The sequence below is a fragment of the Dama dama genome, chromosome 1 (assembly GCF_033118175.1).
Source record: "Dama dama isolate Ldn47 chromosome 1, ASM3311817v1, whole genome shotgun sequence".
In the NCBI taxonomy this organism is placed as follows: Eukaryota; Metazoa; Chordata; class Mammalia; order Artiodactyla; family Cervidae; genus Dama; species Dama dama.
Genome location: NC_083681.1, coordinates 30,396,987 through 30,418,471, shown reverse-complemented (window position 1 = coordinate 30,418,471; position 21,485 = coordinate 30,396,987). Strand labels below are relative to the sequence as shown.

Sequence of the window (21,485 nt, the reverse complement as noted above, 5' to 3'; positions counted from 1 at the left end):
CCGTGGACGGCCTGGAGTCTGGGTGCACCTGCGCTCTCCTCTCGAAGTGACGGCTTCCCGCTGCTGGGACAGTGGGCGCGGCCGCTTGAAGCAGGGTTCACCACCCGCAGCTCGCTCCGCAGTTTTCGGTGTTGACGCCTCTGTAAGTGCCTTGGCTGAAATGCTTCTTAAGAGCTAGACTTTCACCTCTCTGAGCATCAGTTTCCTCTTTAATTAAATTGGCGGGCAGTGAGGGATCAAGATGAGGGATGATACGAGATTTGTGAATTGTAACCCGCTGTGCCTAGGTGAATTACCTCTGCCTCACATGACTGTTTTGAGGCCTCAGTGAATCCATGTATATGAAACTGGTTTTTCGGCTGTAGGAAAGGAGAAATAATATCAGCGGTTTGTGTCTGCCTCTAGGTACAGAGTGTAACTATAGTCAGTGTGTTTTTATGTCCCTCTGTCAGAGGCATGCCGTTTATTGGGCACCTAAAACATGTTTCTTAAGGAAGCTGGGAAATGCTTCTGGGGCACAAATTCCAAGAACCTGGGCTTTCTCTCCTTGCCATAATGACAGGGTATAAGCAGAGTATAGCAAAGAACCTTGAAGCCGCGGCACTGAGCACTGCCTGATTTTATAGGTGATAAGGGTCGAAAACACTTCATGGTACCCACGGGTCCCAACTTGGCCTAAACCAGCTGTCTGTGTGGAAAGCTGCAGGTGTGCTGTGTTTGCGCCACTGGAAGCTACACATGGGAGTGACACAGAGTCATTTGAGACAGTATGCAATATGAAAAAGTGGCCGTATGATTAGTATTTGTGAGGTTTATTTTTGCATCCCTGCCCCCCACAGCTTATTTTCAGAACATGTTAGGCTTTATTCCCTCCCTGGATTCTCAGCAAGCAGGGCCTGTGTGTTGCTTACCGAGAACCAGGTCTAACAGCCTGGTAGATACTCCAAGTGGATTGAAGTAATGGATGTGGATGATTTTCCTCTTACCCTCTCCTTGATCTAGTTGATGGAAAAAGTTGTGTCTATTTGTCTAAATAAATAAATGAGGGGAGGGCACACAGATTTCCTGATTTACAGCCCAGATTTCTTTCTTCTTTGTCCCGCAGGTATTAGGACTGTTTTGGATCTCAGTCTGTGGGCACAAGCACAGATAGGGGCTAGATGGGACCCGCTTTCACCTTTGAGTTATGTCCGTTATTAAAGCCATGGATAATACTTGTTAAAGGAAGCAAAGTGAAAGCAAAGAGATCTGTGAACAGTGGAATGACATCTTTGTTGTGGATGTATTTGCTCCCCCTACTGTCCAGTGGTAGAGGCTCTGATGTCTAAGCCACTGGATCTTCTGTTGATGAGGGTACATGCTCGCTTCCGCAGCACATATACTAAAATTGTTGATGAGGGTACATACGCAGAGACTGGCCCTCCAGGGGACCCATGGCACCTGTTCAGACTTGCTCCTTTCTTTCCTCTTTTTGACAAATTTGTCTTTGGTTTTCCTGGAATTGTACTAAATGCCCGGCATATATACATGAAATAGACATGGTGCCTGCTCTTCGGGGAGCTTGACCACCACCTTAAGAAACAGACATAAAAAGGACTGACAGTAGTGAGCCCTTAATTTCTTTTTTCTTAAATTGAAGTAAGTTGATTTAAAAATAAATACCAAAAAAATTAAAAAATAAATAAATAAATTGAAGTAAGTTGATTTACATTGTTTCAGGTGTACATCAAGGTGATTCAGTCATATATATATACTTTTTCAGATTATTTTCCATTATAGGTTATTACAAGGTATTGAGTATAGTTCCCTATGCTATACAGTAGGTTCTTGCTGTTTAGTGGTGTGTATCTGTTAACTCCAAATTCCCAATTTATCCCTTCCTTCCCCTTCCTTTCCTGTTTGGTAACCATAAGTTTGTTTTCTATGTCTGTAGTCTATTCGTTCTCTTTAAATAAGTTCATTTGTTCATACTTTTTTAGATTCCACATATAAGTTATGTCATATGATACTCGTCTTTAACTTACTTCATTTAGCATGATAATCTCTATGTCCATCTATGTTTCTGCAAAAGGCATTATTTCATTCTTTTTATGGCTGATATTAGTAATATATATATAACATCTTCTTTTTATACCACATCTTTATTCATTCATCTGTCAATGGACATTTAGGTTGCTTCCATGTCTTGTTATTGTGAATTGTACTTCTATGAATATTGGGGTACATGCGTCTTTTCAAATTAGAGTTTTCATTTTTTCCAGATACCAGCCCTAAATTTCTTGTAGTGAATTATACCTAACAAGGTGCTTTCACTCTTTATAGACTCTTCATAGCAATCACCTGCAGAAGTATCATTATCTCTGATGAGAAACAGTCTCAAAGAGGTTCAGGTGATTCTCCCTGAGCAAAAACATCAAAGTCCTTTGGAAATAAAACGAGTTCTTCAGTTCCCTGACCTTTAATTAAATAACTTCCCCCGGGGTGTGAAGCTAGGCTACACTTGTCAGAACATACACCAGGATCTTCTTTTAGGTATGGTTTTCTGAATCCAGGGACTTCAGTGTAGTGAAGATGTAAGAAGGCAGACTACACAGAAAGTGACTGTGTGTTCAGATTCACTTCCAGTTCTGCACACTGAGAACTGGCGTTCTGAAGGGACTGAAGGTAAAGACGCAAATCAAGTCTTTAGCTTGAAATTAACGAGCTCATGACTCAGAATCAAGAATTACCCAGCAATGCCCTCTCTTTTGCACTTCAGCAAACTGCTGCCGGTGATGTACAGCAGTCATATCCACTAGAGCAAAACAGGAACACTTCTTGTTCCAGTTACAAACTTTTATTTTCTATCATTCCCCCCCACACACACATCTGGCTCTCTGGGTAGAAACCATTTTCTTAACTACTGAAAAGTCTGGGTTTTTTTCTCTTAGCCCCTAAAAAGGCTAGCAGCAGTTTCCACTTTAGGAACAAAAAGGTCAACCTAGTAAACTCAGAGGTCTTACAGTATAAGAGAGCGCAGGGCTTCAAGGCAACCATGAAACAGGAGAAAGGAGCAATTAGCTGATTATTGATTGTGAAAATCTGGCCTGCAAGAGGGAACTTCCTCATGAATTTTGGTAAAGCGCTTAACCAAGCTTTTAGACTGCAGTGGTGCATATCTTTTAGTTTTATTTCTCTAGACTGAAAAAAAAAGCTAACTAATATGTATTTGGTGCTTAGGATTCCCTAGCACTGTGTGAAGCACTTTATCCCCTTCTTTAATTTTGACACCAACCCTGTGATGCCAAAAGCTCAGCTTCTCTGTACACAGGTGCTGAATCAAATCTCAGAGTTTTGAGTGAAGTGGAAAAGGATAGCTTTATTAGTTTGCCAGGCAAAGGGGGCCACAGTGGGCTAATTCCCTCAAACTTGTGTGTCTTCACTTGGAGAAGATAGTGAGTTTTAGAGTAATTGTTCAAAGAGGGCGTGATCAACTTGTGGACATTCTTCTGATGGGTTCATGGTGATGCAAGAAGTCAGCATAATTAACCTTCAGGTCAACTAAACTGAGGTCTACATGCTTGTGGGCAGTATACCATCATTAACCATGTCAACTTCTCTCACCTGGAAGGGGTTTCAGTATCTGCAAAGTAACTCAAAGATATTGTTGTATGTATCCATTGATGGGGAAACAGGACCTTGCCCCAAGACTGCTCTTGACTGTTTGTTTCTCCCTGGTCTCACATCCCCTCCCTTCCCTAGTTAACAACTGCTTGAATCTGCCTACTGGAACTCAGGGAAAGTGATGGAGGCTGAATGAAGGCTGTTTCCTACAATCAAAGAAATGGGGACACAAAGCCCTTGTGCCCAGGAGCCCTACACGCCCTTTTTGGTATGACCTGTGAGGCATGTATCTGCATGCCTCTTTGAAAGATGTTGACACTGAGGCCTAGGAGAGCTACACAACAGACATTTCTTCTGTAATTCTAAAAATATTGCTATAAAAGTAGGAAAAAACTTATCCTGGTGCTTCTCCTAAGTTTACAGTAAATAAACCATCTAGTCTTTTGTGTGACACAAAATAATTTCTGAAATTATTATTGAAATGTAACATGCAAACAGATTAAGTGTACATACTACAATCCATTGAATTTTCACAAAAGCCACTGCAACCAGCATCCCCAAAGCCAGCCTTATGCCCTCTTCTTACTGTGAAAGGGTAAGTACCATCCCAACTTCTATGACTACAATTTAATTCTGCCTGTTTTTAAACTTTATACAAGTGAAATCATAAACTGTGTGCTCTCTGGTTTCTGTCTGCTTTCACTGAATACTGTTTGTGGGATTTATTTAAGCAGCTGAACGTAAGAGACCATTTGCTCTATAGAATTCCATTGTGTGAATCTACCACTATTTATTTGATCCAATTGTTTTTTACACAATTTCACGTGGCACTCAGATCTTAGTTCCCCCAAGGGATCGAACTTGTGGCCCCACCAGTGACAGCACTAAGGTCTAACCACTGGACTGCCTGGGAATTTCCTATCGATACAGCTATTGCTGGGCATTGGGGCAGTATTCCATTTTAGTGCATTTTGAATTAAGCTATTACAAAGTCTCAGTGAACAAAGTCTCTTAGTGAATATGTTCAAATAGATACATACCTAAGAATGGGGTAACTGGGTGACAACACATTTTTTAAATTCTCCTGGACCAGGATGTTCACCATAATTGACATTGGCCTCAGCCCTTGACATGGTTATATAATGTATGCATGGTTTATAATGTATGTATGTGCTCTGACTTAGGTGTTCATTTTATTCATGTTCTGTGAGATGGCAGCTTTCTCCCTTGGGCTTCTGCACAGTGTAGGGGAGGGGAGATAGTCCTCAAAGGTTATTGTTGTTCTGGAGCAGAACTAGTGGATTCAGCTGTCTTGTGCTGTGCTTAGTCACTCAGTCGTGTCCGACTCTTTGCAACCCCATGGACTGCAGCCCACCAGGCTTCTCTGTCCATGGAGATTCTCCAGGCAAGAATACTGGAGTGGGTTGCCATGCCCTCCTCCAGGGGATCTTCCCAACCCAGGGATTGAAGCTAGTTCTCCTGCATTGCAGGCGGATGCTTTACCGTCTGAGCCACCAGGGTTCATCTAAGTCAAATGTTCTACATTAAAATTTTCCCACTGTTTTACACCTTGCTCTTGTGAAACTCCAATCTGGTCAGAGAACAAAACAGGCGACTCCCCAGAGCAATTGCACCTGCTGCCCCTCCCAGGGGGACAGACATCCAGGTCGAGAAGCATAGCTGCTGCAGACTGTGCGCCCACCAAGGATATTCTGGGAGTGGGAGCTCACATAAGGAGCAGGACAGACTGACTTTCTTACTCTCCCAGTAAAGCCATTCAGTGATCACAACAATCTGTGGGAAATTCTTAAACAGATGGGAATACCAGACCACCTTACCTGCCTCCTGAGAAATCTGTATGCAGGTCAAGAAGCAACAGTTAGAACCAGATATGGAACAATGGACTGATTCCAAATTGGGAAAAGCATACATCAAGGATGTATATTGTCACCTTACTTGTTTAACTTATATGCAGAGTACATCATGCGAAATGCCAGGCTGGATGAAGCACAAGATGGAATCAAGGTTGTTGGGAGAAAGAAGTAAAATAAAGTGAAAGTCACTCAGTCGTGTCTGACTCTTTGCGACCCCATGGTCTATACAGTCCACGGAATTCTCCAGGGCAGAATACTGAAGTGGGCAACTTTTCCTTTCTCCAGAGGATCTTCCCAACCCAGGGATCGAACCTAGGTCTCCTGCATTGCAGGTGGATTCTTTACCAGCTGAGCTACAAGGGAAGCCCACCCAGAGAGATATCAATAAACTCAGATATGCAGATGACACCACCCTTATGGCAGGAAGCAAAGAACTAAGGAGCCTCTTGATGAGAGTGAAAAAACTGGCTTAAAACTCAGCATTCAAAAAACTAAGATCATGCATCCAGTCCCATCACTTCATGGCAGATAGATAGGGAAACAATGGAAACAGTGATAGCCTTTATTTTGGGGGGCTTCAAAATCACTGCAGATGGTGACTGCAGCCATGAAATTAAAAGATGCTTGCTCCTTGGAAGAAAAGTTATGACCAACCTAGACAGCATATTAAAAAGCAGAGACATTACTCTGCCAACAAAGTTCCGTCTAGTCAAAGCTATGGTTCTTCTGGTAGATGTGAGAGTTGGACTATAAAGAAAGTTGACTGCCAAAGAATTGATGCTTTTGAACTGTGGTGTTAGAGAAGACTCTTGAGAGTCCCTCGGACTGCAAAGAGATCCAACCAGTCAATCCTATGGGAAGTTTGTTCTGAATATTCATTGGAAGGACTGATGCTCCAGCTGAGGCTCCAATACTTGGGCCACCTGATGCGAAGAACCGACTCATTGGAAAAGACCCTGATGCTGGGAAACTTTGAAGGCAGGAGAAGGGGACGACAGAAGATGAGATGGTTGGATGGCATCACCTACTCAGTGGACATGAGTTTGAGCAAGGAGTTGGTGATGGACAGGGAAGCCTGGCATGCTGCAGTCCATGGGGTCGCAAAGAGTTGGACAGGACTAAGCAATTGAACTGAAAGTCATTCAATAGGTTTTTAATAAGTGTGCAAAACTGTGAACATACTTGTTTCCCAACAGATTGACTTCTGAAGGAAAGGACAGGCCATTCCCATCTCTGGAATCCCAATACCTAGCACAATGCTTGCATGCAACACAGGGCCAATAAATGTTAAAGTGCATATTCTGTTTGAAAGAGTCTACCCTACTGAATTGGGGAAGGAAAGGGCAGCCCACTCCAGTACTGTTGCCTGGAAAATCCCATAGACAGAGGAGCCTGGTAGGCTGCAGTCCATGGGGGTCACAAAGAGCGACTTCACTTTCACTTTCACCCTACTGAATAGGTGGTCAAAAGTAGAGTCAGTTATTGAGAAACAAAATCTTGGGGACTTTGCTGGTGGCTCAGTGGTTAGGAATCTGCCTTCCAATGCAGGGGACACAGGTTCAGTCCCTGGTTGGGGAACTAAATCCCATGTGCCACTGGGCAACTAAACCTGTGCACCACAATAGGCTTAGAAAATAAAATCTTTCTCTGTGAAACTGAAATGACAACTTCTATGTTCATCAGTATGACTAAATAACTCCCATGCTATGGAATGTTCTACAGCAGTAAACAAGATGAATCTGTACATTGGTATGGAAAATACGCCATGATTTATTTTAACCAAAGAAAAAGCAAGTTGCAAACAAGCTAATTGTATAACCTTTTATCATTTAAAAAAGACAACAGCTACATGTTTCAAGAGACATACATGTATGTAAATAGAGGAAAAGACCTAGAATGTTACACATCTAATAACAGCAGATAATTCTAGAGATTGTGGATATTATCAAAGAGATTTAACTTTATGGTATAACTTTTTACAAGATTACATTTGTATATTATTTGTGTAATTAATAAATTACACAATTTATTGTATAAATCACTGGGTTAGTTTCAAGCGAATTTCTATTTCTACCAATTTCTCTACTACCTGAAGACTGAACTATTCTTAAAAGGAAGGAAAATAGACCTCCCCTTGATACTGCCAGTAGCTTGATCTTCTAAGCATAGACACCAGACTCAAATCTGAACTCAGCTGGATCTGTTTACTTTAACCTTTGCTTTTTGTAGCTTTTAGTCACTAAGAGGATGCTGTCTACAACTGTATATATATATAATGACCTGGCTAGGGGAACCTGCCCCCCTGCCTGAATGTTAAAGTGCCTTTATTCAGCTCCTATGGATACACTCTGACCCTGCCCACCTGTGAATGGTTACAGAAAAGAAGAAATTAACACATCCCTTCCCTGATGCTTATTTTGCAGGATTTATTACCTTTTTACTTTACTTCCTCACCACCTCCTCCTCTCTGTTCTATAAAAGAAACTGACAACCAGACCCCAATCAGATGGTACTCTAGGGTGCTGGCCTGCCATCTACTTGGTTGCCAGGTTTTCCAAATAAAGTCTCTAGTCTTTGCCTCAACACCTTGTCGTCCAACTACTGGTGAGTAGACAGAGCTTGGATTCTGTAACAGCCCTGAGCATTATTTAAAAATGTAGGGAAAGGACCAGATAAGATTTCCTTAACCAAGCCCGGGCTGTCATAGGCAAGGCCTTCAGAAGAACCTTCTGTAAAGGGAGGCCAGGCAACGATTTCATGAGAGGAAGCAGTGATACCATATTTAAGAAAAGTGCGCTGATGTCAATAAAACTGGAAAAAGAAAGTGTTTTGTCTCAGGACCATGCAGATTTCTATGGGATTGTGAAGGACAGAGAAGGGAGTCAGGAGCACAGATACCTTTCCGCGGTGCTTTAATTCAGAAAGAAAGTGAACAGGCATAAAGGAAGAGAAACAGGAGGTGGTGCATCTGTGCTTAACCAATTACAGCCTCACAAAAGCGTCTTTTGTGTCAGGGATTTGCAGTTCGGAATGTTCTTTCTCAAACTGGAGTAAAAGCCCAGGCCAACTTCTGCCACTAATACAAGCGTTATCTCCGACTCATCAGCGAACACCTCTCTTGGTGGCTTTAGTTTCCGCAAAGAAACAAAGCGGGGGTTGAGGTGGACTAAGCAGTCGTTCTCTGATTTCCAGCCAAAGCCTAGGGCAGTTCAATACCGACCAGCAAGCTAGCACCTCTTCCGCGTGGCTGCCTCGGGGATGCAAGGATGCCTGCTCCCCGGACGGGGCTCCCAGATGACCAGAAGAAGAGGCCCGAGTGCTGGACTGCCCGTTTGCCAACTCGCTCCAGGCACCGGCCACTCCAGACCCGGGCAATCAGACCTTCAGCGCCGCGGCCTTAAACGTCCCTCGAGCGCACCGGGATGGACGCTGGGCCGCGCGTGACGTGGACCAATCGGCAGCGGGCATCGGCGGTTTTCCTACAACTGGTTGACTGGCCTCTCCGCCTTCGCTGCGGCGGCCGGAGACGGAGGAGGGGGCGGGCCTAGGACGTGGCCCAATGGGGACGCGCGCCGCGGCGGCGAGGGGCGGGGCCAGGCCCGCGGCGCAGGGCCGGGCGGCGGAGGCGCCAATGAGCGCACGCCGCGTCCGGGGCCGGCTGGTGCGCGAGACGCCGCCGAGAGGTTGGTGGCTAATGTAACAGTTTGCAAGCCGAGGGGAGTTGTGGAGGGCGCGGGTTTGGGGGTCGCGCTGCTAGCCTCGTGGGTTCGTCCGGCGCTGCGTTTGTCCCAGAGCTGGGGCCACGGGAGCGGAGGCGAGAGGTAGCGGGGGTGGGGTTGGTGATGGGAACCGGCCACCCTTAGAGGAGGCAACGTGCTAGCTCCGGGGGCGGGTCAGTAGAGGGAGTGAGGGCCGCACGGACGCCGGTGCGCTTAGCCCCGCAGCTCGGTCCCCGGGGTGCCTTCATGCCTTAGAGGTGGGCTGGCACCCGTTTCCGGGAGTGGGAGCCGCCGCCGCCTTTGGGAGGTGAGGCTTAGGTGAACTCGGAATACTCGCTGTCTTCTCGGCGCGGAACCTTATCGTTCCAGGCACAGCGTCTGTGTAGGCAGCGGGGCCGAAGATGGGATGGAGAAAGGGAGCGGGAGGGACAACCCGAAGGGATGCTGAGGACGAGACGTGCCCTTTTTCCATCCCTGCCTCCTCCAGCGTCACCATCTCTCAGTTCCCGGCCAGGCCCGGCCAGGCTTTCCCCGCCAGCGGGGGAGCTCCAGGTGTAGGGAGGTAGTCTAGTCCTGAGCGGGGATCCCTGGCGGCACCCCAGGTGTGTGACGGCAGGGACAGTGCTGGGGTGCGCCCGTAGAGCTGCCTATGCAGTGGCCGGAAGGCCTTGATCTCCTGGCCTGTTACCATCACTGTTTAGGGATGTGGTGGCTAAAGGCTTGAATCCCCGGTGGTTCACCTGGGCTTTCCTGTGGTCACTTCTGAAGGTGGTGAGAGTGATTGGTTCTCATTAGAAGGGAGGGGAGGGGATGTAGCCTGTCCTGCTCTGGGTGAGGATGGAGTAGGTATGAATTTTAAAGCTTCTCTGTTGTGGATGAGGTTCTGCCTCCTTCACTCAGGGCATCCAGTTACAAGTGTTGTTTGTCTTCTCTCCTAGGGACACAATGGTAGCCACAGTCAGAAGGCAGAGGCCGAGGAGGCTAGCCTGTTGGGCCTTGATGACTGTGCTCTTGGCAGACCTGTTGGCACTGAGTGGTATGTACCCCAGCAGAGGCGTCAAAAGAAATATAAATGAGTGAATGATGGATGACATGTGGCGGGCAGGGGTTATGAGGCTGGTGAATGGGAAACCTCTCGGCTCTTAGGTTCCCAGACCCAGATGTTTTTGTTTGTCTGCTGCTGTCACCTTCTCCATGGAAAGTGGTGTGCTTTGATTAGCGGGGCCTCAGGAAGGCGGGGAAAGAGAGGCTAATTGACAGATCTGTTTCCCCTTCAGACACACTGGCAGTGATGTCTGTGGACCTGGGCAGCGAGTCTATGAAGGTGGCCATCGTCAAACCTGGAGTACCCATGGAGATTGTCTTGAACAAGTGAGGGCGGCCCCAGGGTCGGGTGGGGAAAGAGGGTCCGCACCTGAGGCCCAAGTGTGGTCTTGGTAGTGCCCTCAACAGACTTTGTGTCTGCATGATTGTGGGGTGTTGTATGTACGTGGGAGTGTTGAGTCTCCTGAGAAGACACCCTGCTGTAGGCACGTGGCCCCAGTGTGTCTTTTCCTCAGGGAGTCCCGGAGGAAAACCCCAGTGACCGTGACCCTGAAAGAAAATGAAAGATTCTTTGGCGACAGTGCGGCCAGCATGGTGAGGCGATGACAGACTCCAGAGTCTTGCTCCCTGGTCAGTCTCCGAGGTAGGTAGGTGATGGCGGGTTTGGGAGTCTTAACATTCTGCTCTTTCTTTACCTCTTCTCAGGCCATCAAGAACCCAAAGGCTACGCTGCGTTACTTCCAGCACCTCCTGGGGAAGCAGGAGAATAACCCGCATGTAGCCCTTTACAAAGCTCGTTTCCCTGAGCATGAGCTGGGCTTCGACCCGCAGAGGCAGACTGTGTACTTCCAAATCAGCCCGTGAGTGCCCTGCTGGGGAAGGTGGGCTCAGGGGGCCTGGTGGGATCCCTGTCAACATGTGCTCACCACTGTCCTTATGTGGATGCCGGGCTTTCCTCGCCGCTAACCATCCCCCTTCCCCAGGCAGCTACAGTTCTCGCCGGAGGAGGTCCTCAGCATGCTTCTCAACTACTCCCGGTCTCTGGCTGAAGATTTTGCAGGTGGGTGGCCAAGGTGGGGCCAGTGGCAGCCATGTTCCCTGGAGACAAATGAAGGCAGTTCTGAGTCCCCAGGAACATTTAGTAACATCTGATGACATCTTTTGTTGTCACAACTGGGGAGCTGCAGCCACTGCCATGTTGTAGAAGCCAGGGGTGCTGCCAATCGTCTTAGACTGCACACCTCTGCCCCCCAAAACAAAGAATTATCTGGCCCAGGAACTTTCCTGGTGGTTTAGTGGTTAAGACCCTGAGCTTCCACTGCAGGGTACACAGATTCAGTTCCTGGTTGGGAAACGAAGATCCCACATGCCATGTGGTGTGGCCAAGAAAAAAAAACATCTAGCCCAAAATGTCAACAGTGCTGAGACTGAGAACCCCCCATCTAAGGTGTGGAGCTGGTGGGAACCCTATTCTGTTGTCCCCTGTAGAGCAGCCCATCAAGGATGCAGTGATCACTGTGCCAGCCTTCTTCAATCAGGCTGAGCGCCGAGCTGTGCTGCAGGCTGCGCGAATGGCTGGCCTCAAGGTGCTGCAGCTCATCAATGACAACACCGCCACCGCCCTCAGCTATGGTGTCTTCCGCCGGAAAGATATCAACAGCACTGCCCAGGTGAGCCAGGGAGGAGCTACCGACTGGCCTGGCAGGGTGGCTGAGTCTGATGATGGAAGCCACTTGGCTTGTTTTGCATCTTATTTGCATGCTGGGCTTTGACAAATGCAGCAACAGCCCCCTCTCATCCCCTTTTAGAGTTGTTTGATTTTCGTTTGAGTCAGTGCAGCCCCTTGGAGGCAGGCACGCAGGCAGGCACCCTGGAGTTGGGTTAGCTTCCAGTGACAGTGGCCTTGATGTCTCTGCAGAATATCATGTTCTATGACATGGGCTCAGGCAGCACCGTGTGCACCATCGTGACCTACCAGACGGTGAAGACTAAGGATGCGGGGATGCAGCCACAGCTGCAGATCCGGGGTGTGGGGTAAGTGGGTGCTGTGAGGAGGGCTGCTTGCTGAGATACCCTGGAGTCCCAGTTTCTTCTTGGAGGGTCAGCAGCTTCACTTTCCTGCTCCCTGCAGGAGCACTCTCCTGGCTAAAGCATCAATCTTTGTAGGATACCTCTCCCAAAGAGCATGGGGTAGATGGAGATGCAGGGAGACAGTTTGGGAATGTTGAAGGGCAATGAATGTCCCAAGCTGCTTTTGAGGAGATCCACAAGGCCATCGGCCACATGAGGAGTGTCAACTTCAACTACTTTTTTGTTCTTGGCACCTTTGGTTTACTTATTGTTGATGTTATGTTATTTCACGAACGTGTTCTTTTCTGTCCACCTTTACCGCTTCCACATTAGTCCAAACTGCCATCACCTCTCACCTGCAGAATAGCGTATCTCACTGCTGCCAGTGTGGCCTCCCTCCAGTTCTTCCACATTTCAGCCAGAGGGTTCTTTTCAAACCTGTCTGTATCTCGTTTCTTTAGAAACCCTTCAGTGGCTCCACACCTTTGTCTTGGTCTATAAAGCCACCTGTATGTGCCCTGACAACTCCAGCTTGGCTCTGACCCTGAGCTCCAGCCGTCTTTGCCCTCCACTGAACTTACACACTCTTGTTCTCTCACACCTTACCATCTGCCTAGAATGTTCTTTTCTCTCTTCTTCACCTCGTTAACTCCAGCTCATCTTCAAGTTTCAGCTCTAGCATCGCTTCTTCACAGAACTTTTCCAGACATCTCTTAAATAGCTGAAATTTCACTTAATTTATGTTATAGTGGCATCATCTGTTTCTCTGTTATAACACAGAGGATTGCTAAAATTTCACAGTGTGGTTGATTGCTCAATTATAAACTGTTTGATAGCAGGGGCTGTGTCTTTTTTTTTTTTCCCTTCTTACAGTTGTATTTCCAGAGACAAATATGTAATTTGGTGCCTAGTAGTTACACTTGAATAAATGGCCAGATGGACTATTGCTGAGAGGTGTTAGCCGTGGGGGTGAGAGCCAAGTTCCTGTGTGGATGAAGGGACCCCGTGTGTTCCTCACACTTTTCCCTCTTCCCTTTCCTACACAGGTTTGACCGTACCCTGGGGGGCCTGGAGATGGAGCTCCGCCTGCGTGAGCACCTGGCCCGGCTCTTCAATGAGCAGCGCAGAGGTCAGAGAGCGAAGGATGTGCGGGAGAACCCTCGCGCCATGGCCAAGCTGCTGCGTGAGGCCAATCGGCTGAAGACCGTTCTGAGCGCCAATGCCGACCACGTGGCCCAGGTGCTCACACGTGGCTCATGAGGGCAAAGATTGCCGCCTCCCCCACCCCAGAGGGTGGAGGACCCCACCACCCTGAGGTCGATCCGGGTGGCCCATCCCTTGTTCCCGTGCTTCCTGCCTGCCTCCCAGCATCCTGTTCTCTTGGTGTCTGACCCACCCACCCAGAGAGCAGGACCCGGGTGAGTGCCCTGACCTTCCTGTTACTTTCCCAGATCGAGGGCCTGATGGACGATGTGGATTTCAAGGCAAAGGTGACTCGAGCGGAGTTTGAAGAGTTGTGTGCAGACTTGTTTGAGCGGGTCCCTGGGCCCGTGCAGCAAGCGCTACAGAGTGCAGAGATGAAACTGGTGAGGCAGGGTCATTGAGATGGGTGTGGTGGGGAGACAGGCGGGATGGAAAGTGAAGAGGTGGCAGGGAGGAGGGAAGAGTCTGTGCTGAGGAGGAGGGTGACCTCGGAGCTGACCCCTCCCCTGCTTTCTCCCTGTGCAGGATGAGATTGAGCAGGTGATCCTGGTGGGTGGGGCCACTCGCGTCCCCAAAGTGCAGGAGGTGCTGCTGAAGGCTGTGGGCAAGTGAGTGTGGGGCCTGAGCAGCAGGAGGGCTGAGGGGAGGGGGGCCGGCAGATGGATGGTCCTGAGCCTTGGGACATTCACAGGGAGGAGCTGGGGAAGAACATCAATGCTGATGAAGCTGCCGCCATGGGGGCCGTGTACCAAGCAGCCGCGCTCAGCAAAGCCTTCAAGGTGAAGCCCTTTGTCGTCCGGGATGCTGTGATCTACCCCATCCTGGTGAGTAAGCCTGTGTGCTGGGGTGGCAGGCTCCCCATACCTATCCCAGGGCCATCTCCACTGTGTGCTCGAGCCTGTCCCTCTGTCTTCTTGCTATTGGCACTCCCCACCCCTTTTCCCTCTGTCCCTGCTCTGCTTCTCCAGCGGGCCTCCCCTCTCCTGCCATGTAGGTGGAGTTCACGAGGGAGGTGGAGGAGGAGACGGGGGTCCGCAGCCTGAAGCACAATAAGCGCATCCTCTTCTCCCGCATGGGACCCTACCCTCAACGCAAAGTCATCACCTTTAACCGCTACAGCCATGACTTCAACTTCCACATCAACTACGGTGACCTGGGCTTCCTGGGGCCTGAGGATCTTCGGTGAGGGGGTGGGGCCAGCTGGGGACTCCAGGGAGGGAGGGGGTGGGGTCTGCAGGTGACACAGGGGAAGCAGCCTGTGGGCTTGGGCTTGGGTTTGGGCTGAGCTGCTTCTCTGGGAGGTGCTTCCATCCCAAGGGTGTCCTGGGGGAGGGCCCTGTGTCTCATACCCGGAGGCTGTGTAGACTAGAGCTTGGAGGCAGGCTTGCGGGGGGCTCCCCTGAATGGCTTTCTCCTCCCCACCCAGGGTATTTGGCTCCCAGAATCTGACCACGGTGAAGCTAAAAGGTGTGGGTGAGAGCTTCAAGAAGTATCCCGACTATGAGTCCAAGGGCATCAAGGCTCACTTCAACCTGGACGAGAGCGGCGTGCTCAGCCTGGATAGGGTGAGAGCAGGAGCCCCCGTGTGCCAGGTGGGGCCCAGGCGCCACCAGCCTCTTCCACAGTGGTTCCTTGTGGTATTCGAACATGGTCAATAAAATGGGTTTTGGAGTTGGATAAAGCTTGGGCTAAACAAGGGATCTGGTGTGGGCCATCTCAGAGCCTGTGAATGCTCCCGGACGTTGTAATTTTCAGGGTCTAGGATGGCTGAGAAACCTGCTTATTACCAACAGCTGAGGGGATTTGTATCTTTCAGAACATACTGTGGGCAACAATGGCCCGTTCTGTTGAGTGGAGGAGTGTGAGGGGGAGGAGGGGGGAGTGCCAGTCCCCTCCTCAGAGGGCTTGTAATCCACAGGGGTGGAGGAGACTCCATCCAGGAGCCCTTGAAGGAGGGGGGGCGGCCGGCTAGCACAGCTGAAGTTGTGCACACGGTTGTGCCTGAACAGTAACCCACGAGGCAGGATGTTTGTGGTGGAAAGGTGGGTTAGCGTGTGCTTGTCTTCACCTCGGATCCCTGTTCTCAGGTGGAGTCTGTGTTTGAGACGCTGGTGGAGGACAGCCCAGAAGAGGAATCTACTCTGACCAGTAAGATGAGCATGTGCACGTGTGTGAGAGTGTCCTTGTGTGCCTTCCAGGGAGGTGGGCAGGCCTTGCCCTTAGGGTTGGGGGTGGAGTCCCTTCTGTGGTGCTCTTTAAGTCTTTGGGTTTTCCTCTTTCTAGAACTTGGCAACACCATCTCCAGCCTGTTTGGAGGTGGCAGCACACCAGATACTAAAGAAAATGGTACTGACACAGTCCAGGTAAGGCCAGGATGGAGCCAGGGAGCACAGAAGACGGTGCATGGGACCAGGTGGCAGCATGGTTTGGGGTGTCGACCCCAGCTTCTCAGGATGTGATAGGCCCCGCCTCCTTCTAGCCTGTGGAGAAGGGAATGGCCACCCACTCCAGTAATCTTGCCTGAAGAATTCCATGGGCAGAAGAGCCTGGTTTCTACAGTCTATGGGGTCGCAAAGAGCTGGACACGACTGAGCGACTTTCTTTCTTTCCTCTTAGCCCGAGCCGGGTTCACCACACCCTTCTCTGGACTCTGAGCCATCCCAAGGCTCACTGTCACCTCCAGACACTTTTCCTTTGTCCAGCTAGACTGCCTCAGTCCAGACACCCATTGCCCATTTCCACACAGTGGTCCTCTGTCTCCCCATAAGCTGTGTCATGGGCAATGAGCCCTTCAAAGCGGAGCCAGTCCTGATCCACAGGCCCTGCTGGTGACTCTTCAGAGGTTGTGTCTGCTTGTTTCCAGGAGGAGGAGGAAGGGCCTGCTGAGGGGAGCAAGGACGAGCCTGGAGAGCAAGCAGAGCTCAAGGAGGAAGCTGAGGCCCCAGCGGAGGACACCTCTTCGCCCCCACCCCCTGAGGCTAAGGGGGCTGCAGCCCCTGAAGGAGAAAAGGCCGCAGAGAAAGACGGCGGGGACAAGCCCGAGGCACAGGTGAGCAGAGAGAAGTCGGCCTGGACCCAGAGCCATCCCCACCTGTGCAGGACAGGAGGGCTGATGCTTTCCTGACACCCTCATCTCTTCCCCACAGAAGCCAAGTGAGAAAGGGGAGGCGGGGTCTGAGGGTGCTCCTCCAGCCCCGGAGGAAGAAAAGAAGCAGAAACCAGCCCGGAAGCAGAGGATGGTGGAGGAGATCGGGGTGGAGCTGGTTGTCCTGGACCTGCCCGACTTACCCGAGGACCAGCTGGCCCGCTCGGCCCAGAAGTGAGTAAAGGCTGCGAGCGTGCGGAGGGTGGGCGCAGAGTGAGGAGCGGCACCTCTTAGGCCTGCTGCCCCTCGGCCACAGACTCCAGGACCTGACACTCCGGGACCTGCAGAAGCAGGAACGGGAGAAAGCAGCCAACAGCTTGGAAGCCTTCATCTTTGAGACCCAGGTTGGTGGGCTGGGACACAGGCCTGCCTCAGGACGGGGGACGGGGTGGGGGAGGAGGGTCCTGCTCCAAGAGCCTTGCCCCGAGGGCCTGCTGCATGCTTGTGCTCTGGCGCACCTCCCCAGGATAAGCTGTACCAGCCTGAGTACCAGGAAGTGTCGACCGAGGAGCAGCGTGAGGACATCTCTGGGAAGCTCAGCGCCGCGTCCACTTGGCTGGAGGATGAGGGCTTTGGGGCCACCACAGCGGTGAGCGGGCTCCCCGGGCGTGGCGGGCAGGATGGGGAAAGAGAAGAGAGCTGGAGTATGAGGTCATAAAGAAGGATGCAGGGTGGTCGTCCCCTAACCCCTCTGCCCTCTCCCACCCCCACACCCATCAGATGTTGAAGGAGAAGCTGGCTGAGCTACGGAAGCTGTGCCATGGGCTGTTTTTTCGGGTGGAAGAGCGCAAGAAGTGGCCCGAACGGCTGTCTGCCCTGGATAATCTCCTCAATCATTCCAGCATGTTCCTCAAGTGAGTGGCCCCTCTGCTCGTCTTCCCCACTCAGTCCCGCCCCTGTCCCTCCTAGGCTGACTGTCTCCCCTCTGACTGCAGGGGGGCCCGGCTCATCCCAGAGATGGACCAGATCTTCACTGAAGTGGAGATGACAACGTTAGAGAAAATCATCAATGAGACCTGGGTAATCCCCGTATAAATACTTAACTGGAGACTTATCTGGCAAGGTGGGCCGTCCTTGGCAGTGAGGGAGATGCGGAGAAATGGAGACTCAGCAGTCTCTGCCTCCTGGCTTGGCAGCTCATTGGAAAGGCAAAAGATGGCTGTGTTTGAGATCACGGCTGATCAGTCCCAGACCAGGGTCACAGCCATATGTCCTCGATTAGAGGGGTAGGAGCCCATCCCCGCGGGGTCAGAGAGAGCTGCTCTGAGGAGCTGGGACTTGAACTGAATGCAGAAATTGGGTCAGGGTTTGGGGAGGTGAGAATGACTTGTGAGATGCAGAAGCCGTTCTGGATGTGGGGGCTGTTTTTTGAACCAGAGCACCAAAGCGATTGAAATAAGGAGAAAAATAATCAAGAGGTTCAGCTGTGGTTAGTCCATAGAAATAGGATGGAAGCCAGAAATGGGCAGTTTGGCACTGCCTTGTGGAGAGCCTCGAGGTATGTATCTGCTTCTGGGGCTGACAGTGACGGGCAGTGATTTGAGGTCTGAGGGGAAGAGCCAGAGGTTGGTTGGGGTGTGTTTCGTCCGGGACAGAGGCATCTGCTGGCTCCAAGCCTGTCCTGACCTCGCCCACAGGCCTGGAAGAACACAACCGTGGCCGAGCAAGCCAAGCTTCCCGCCACAGAGAAGCCCGTGTTGCTCTCGAAAGACATCGAGGCCAAGATGGCGGCCCTGGACCGCGAGGTGCAGTATCTGCTCAATAAGGCCAAGTTTGCCAAGCCCCGGCCCCGGCCCCGGGACAAGAACGGGACCCGGGCAGAGGCTCCCCTCAATGCCAGTGCCAGTGACCAGAGCGAGAAGGTCATCCCTCCACCAGGTGAGGGCTGGGGACTGATTCAGGCATCGCTGGGCAGGAGGAAGCTTTCCCTTCCCTCCGGGGACTACCTGTTCTTCCCGGTTTCCCTCCAGGCCAGACTGAAGACACGAAGCCCATCCCAGAACCCGAGAAGGAGGCTGGTGAGCTGGGGAAGCGGACGGGGAGCGTGGACGCCACTTAGCCCCGAGGGGTTGGCAGACTGGCAGGACAGCCCCTCTCTGGACAGCCCTGGAGCTTTGAATGGCCTTTACATTTTGTAGATGGTTATTTCCAAAAACAGAATAGACCAGGTGTGGCCCACAGATCCTAAAATACTGACATTTACTGTCTGGCTCTTGTCGGAAAAGGTTTGCCAACCCCTCCATCAGCCCCTTCTTCCCTCTTGCAAAAACTACGTGTTCTTTCCACAAAGCAGGATCTGAAGCAGCAGACTCTGAGCCTCTGGAATTAGGGGGTCCCGCAGCAGGTGAGAGTGGAGGTGGCAGGCTGTGCTGGGGGGCAATGCCTGCCCTGAGCTGGGCCTGTTCCCTCCGTCTCACCTCCCTCCACCCTTTGCTCTCTTCCCCCAATTCCTCCCAGAATCCGAACAGAAGGAACACCCAGAACAGCCGACAGGACAGAAGCGAACTTTGAAGAATGATGAACTATAACCCCCGCCTCCCAGTTCCCCACTCGTCCCTGCCCCCTTCTCTCACCACCTCTATTTATTAAACACCAAGGACTGGGGGAGGGTTGATTCCCCGCACCCCAGAGGCTTCAGTTCCTCTTCTCTCACCTATGACTGGAGGTGCAGAGAAGGGGAAGGAAGGGACGGCTTACTGGTTCCTTCTGGAATAGTTCTGTGGTTCAAACTGAAATCGTTCTGTTCCCCAACCCCACCCGCTGGTTCCCTACCCATCCAGGTCCTAGTTTGGGAGAAATCACTATTATGTCTTAATTCTTTGCCTGCGGGTAGGTGAGAGCATGACCATCAGTAGTGGGTTGACAGACCTGGTAGTGGGAAGGGTGTCCTGGGTTGTTAGAGGGTCTCCAGTCTTTTCTGGTTGTCCTTCCCTCCCTTTTCCACAAGATCAATGCCACACTGGCCAGTGTCTGCAGAACTTTGGTTTCCAGGTTTGGTTTCTGAGCTCCTATCTGTACTTTTGCCGCCTCCAAGGTTTTTTGCCTCTAAAAATCCCCATTCCCTGCCTCCTCCCTGTGGGTCTCCTTGCCTTCCTCTTGCAAGTTGGACAGTCCTCTGCCTTTTGGCCAGAGCCCGTCCATCTGGACTGCCTAAGTCACTCGAGATTGACCCCCACCCACACGTACAACCCCAGTGGCCAGAGTAGACAGAAAGTGAAGAAGGGAATCCAGCCGCCTCTCCAGGGAGTGAGATGTGTAAGAGCGCTGTAGCTCCCCCACCTGTGGACTCTGGGCCAGGAAAGGTGTGTGGAGTGGCTGGCGCAGGGTGCCAGCATCCTGCAAGCAGCTGTTGAAATCTGCATCTTCCCGGTAGCCTGGTACTCCATGGCCCTTGGACTTCTGCCCCCCTTCTCTGCCTATTGTTCTGCCCTCTCAGAGCCTTTCCCTCACCCCCTGGCCCCCTGGGCTGACCAAAACGTGCTTTCTACTGTGAGCCCCTTGTCCCAAGACCCTGGGGGCAGGAGAGACTGTGGCAAGAATGTAGAACTGCCACCTTGCTCTCTTGGAGGCAGGCCTTGTGGGCAAAGGAAGGGGGTACAGGCTGGCCTTTCTGTAGTGCATTGCTCTGCTGGGATGGGGGCCCTTTACCCACCATGTTGATGTTGGGCAGCCCACCCCCCAGGGTCCCATCTGAAGCAGGAGCCAGGGCTGCCACCCCCACTCCCAGGGCATGGGGGAGCCTGGTTGTGTCTGTCTCTTGTCTTTTTTTTCTTTTTTTCTTTTTTTTTGCCACATTGGCAGAAATGTGCCCTAAGGGTCCTATCCTGTCCTATGTGTTTGAATTGTTTCACTAGCAGTTGAGGCTGGTTGGACAGATTTGAGTCAAATTGTACTTTGCTCCATTGTTAATTGAGAAACTGTTTCAATAAAATATTCTTTTCTACAGTTTTTGTGCTGTGATTTTTTTTTTTTTTAATGTGTTTATTTCTAGGACTTAACCTGGTAATCCAGTGGTTAAGATTCTGTGCTTCCAGCACAGGGGGCACGGATTCAATGCCTGGTTGGGCAAGTTCCACATGCCACATGGGATGGCCAAAAGAAAATATGTTTATTTCTTGAATATAAATAATGCATGTTTATTATGGCAAGTTTAGGAGGTAAAAATTTGAATAACAGAGTTGCCTATAATACTACCACCAAAACATCGTTAACATTTTGAACTTAGTTGAGATTCATGCATATAATTTTTCTTCATGAAAACAAAATTATTTTATTTTTCCTCTGACATTATTTGGACCAGGTATTTTTAGATAATAACCATTTTTAAGGTAACAGTCTCATTTTATAAATAAGATTTTGCAGTTCAAAGAGGTTGAGCGGTCCAAGGAATCAGAGGTATTGAGAGGCTCAGCTAGGTTTGAATGTAATGCTGACCCTATAACCCTTCTCTTGTTATCCTGACACAGGAATGTGTTGCTACAGCTTCATTTGTACAACAGTTGATTCGGTGGTTCATTGGTTGCAATGAAGCCATGCTTCACCAAGGGAAAGTCACTGTAGTCATTAATCATTTATGTGTCTAAGCAGTTGAATAAAAAATGACCATGAAGATTGTGTTTTTCTATAAAGCTTGAACAAGTCAGACAAGTTTTGAGCCTGAAGCTTTTTTTTTTCCCCAACAGACTTTTTAAGGGCAGTTAGGTTCACAGCAAAATTGAGCAGAAAGTACACAGAATTCCCATATACCCTCTGGCCCCATACATGCCCAGCCAACCCCAGCATCAACATCCCACACCAGAGCAGGTGGTTTGTTACTATCTATGAACT

General features: G+C 50.3%; 1 protein-coding gene across 5 annotated transcripts; it reads left to right on the top strand.

The window, feature by feature from the left end:
- The first annotated feature begins 3 nt into the window (after nucleotides 1-3).
- Nucleotides 4-20,603, top strand: HYOU1 (hypoxia up-regulated 1). Of its 5 annotated transcripts, XM_061145706.1 has the most exons (27): nucleotides 4-142; nucleotides 3,742-4,198; nucleotides 10,135-10,232; nucleotides 10,474-10,567; nucleotides 10,756-10,834; nucleotides 10,946-11,100; nucleotides 11,224-11,300; nucleotides 11,729-11,910; nucleotides 12,159-12,274; nucleotides 13,357-13,549; nucleotides 13,762-13,896; nucleotides 14,039-14,121; nucleotides 14,205-14,337; nucleotides 14,508-14,695; nucleotides 14,940-15,078; nucleotides 15,601-15,661; nucleotides 15,797-15,876; nucleotides 16,377-16,562; nucleotides 16,660-16,832; nucleotides 16,915-17,002; nucleotides 17,125-17,247; nucleotides 17,379-17,512; nucleotides 17,594-17,678; nucleotides 18,296-18,536; nucleotides 18,629-18,676; nucleotides 18,949-19,002; nucleotides 19,116-20,603. In XM_061145706.1, the coding sequence occupies exons 3-27, from the start codon at nucleotides 10,142-10,144 to the stop codon at nucleotides 19,184-19,186; spliced, it is 3,009 nt and encodes a 1,002-aa protein (XP_061001689.1). In that variant the 5' UTR covers nucleotides 4-142; nucleotides 3,742-4,198; nucleotides 10,135-10,141; the 3' UTR covers nucleotides 19,187-20,603. The 5 variants fall into 5 exon arrangements, with proteins under 5 accessions (XP_061001689.1, XP_061001699.1, XP_061001678.1 ...); XM_061145716.1 differs by lacking the exon at nucleotides 3,742-4,198 and having other exon boundaries at nucleotides 18-142; XM_061145695.1 differs by lacking the exons at nucleotides 4-142; nucleotides 3,742-4,198 and adding an exon at nucleotides 9,089-9,160.
- The last annotated feature ends 882 nt before the right edge of the window (nucleotides 20,604-21,485 follow it).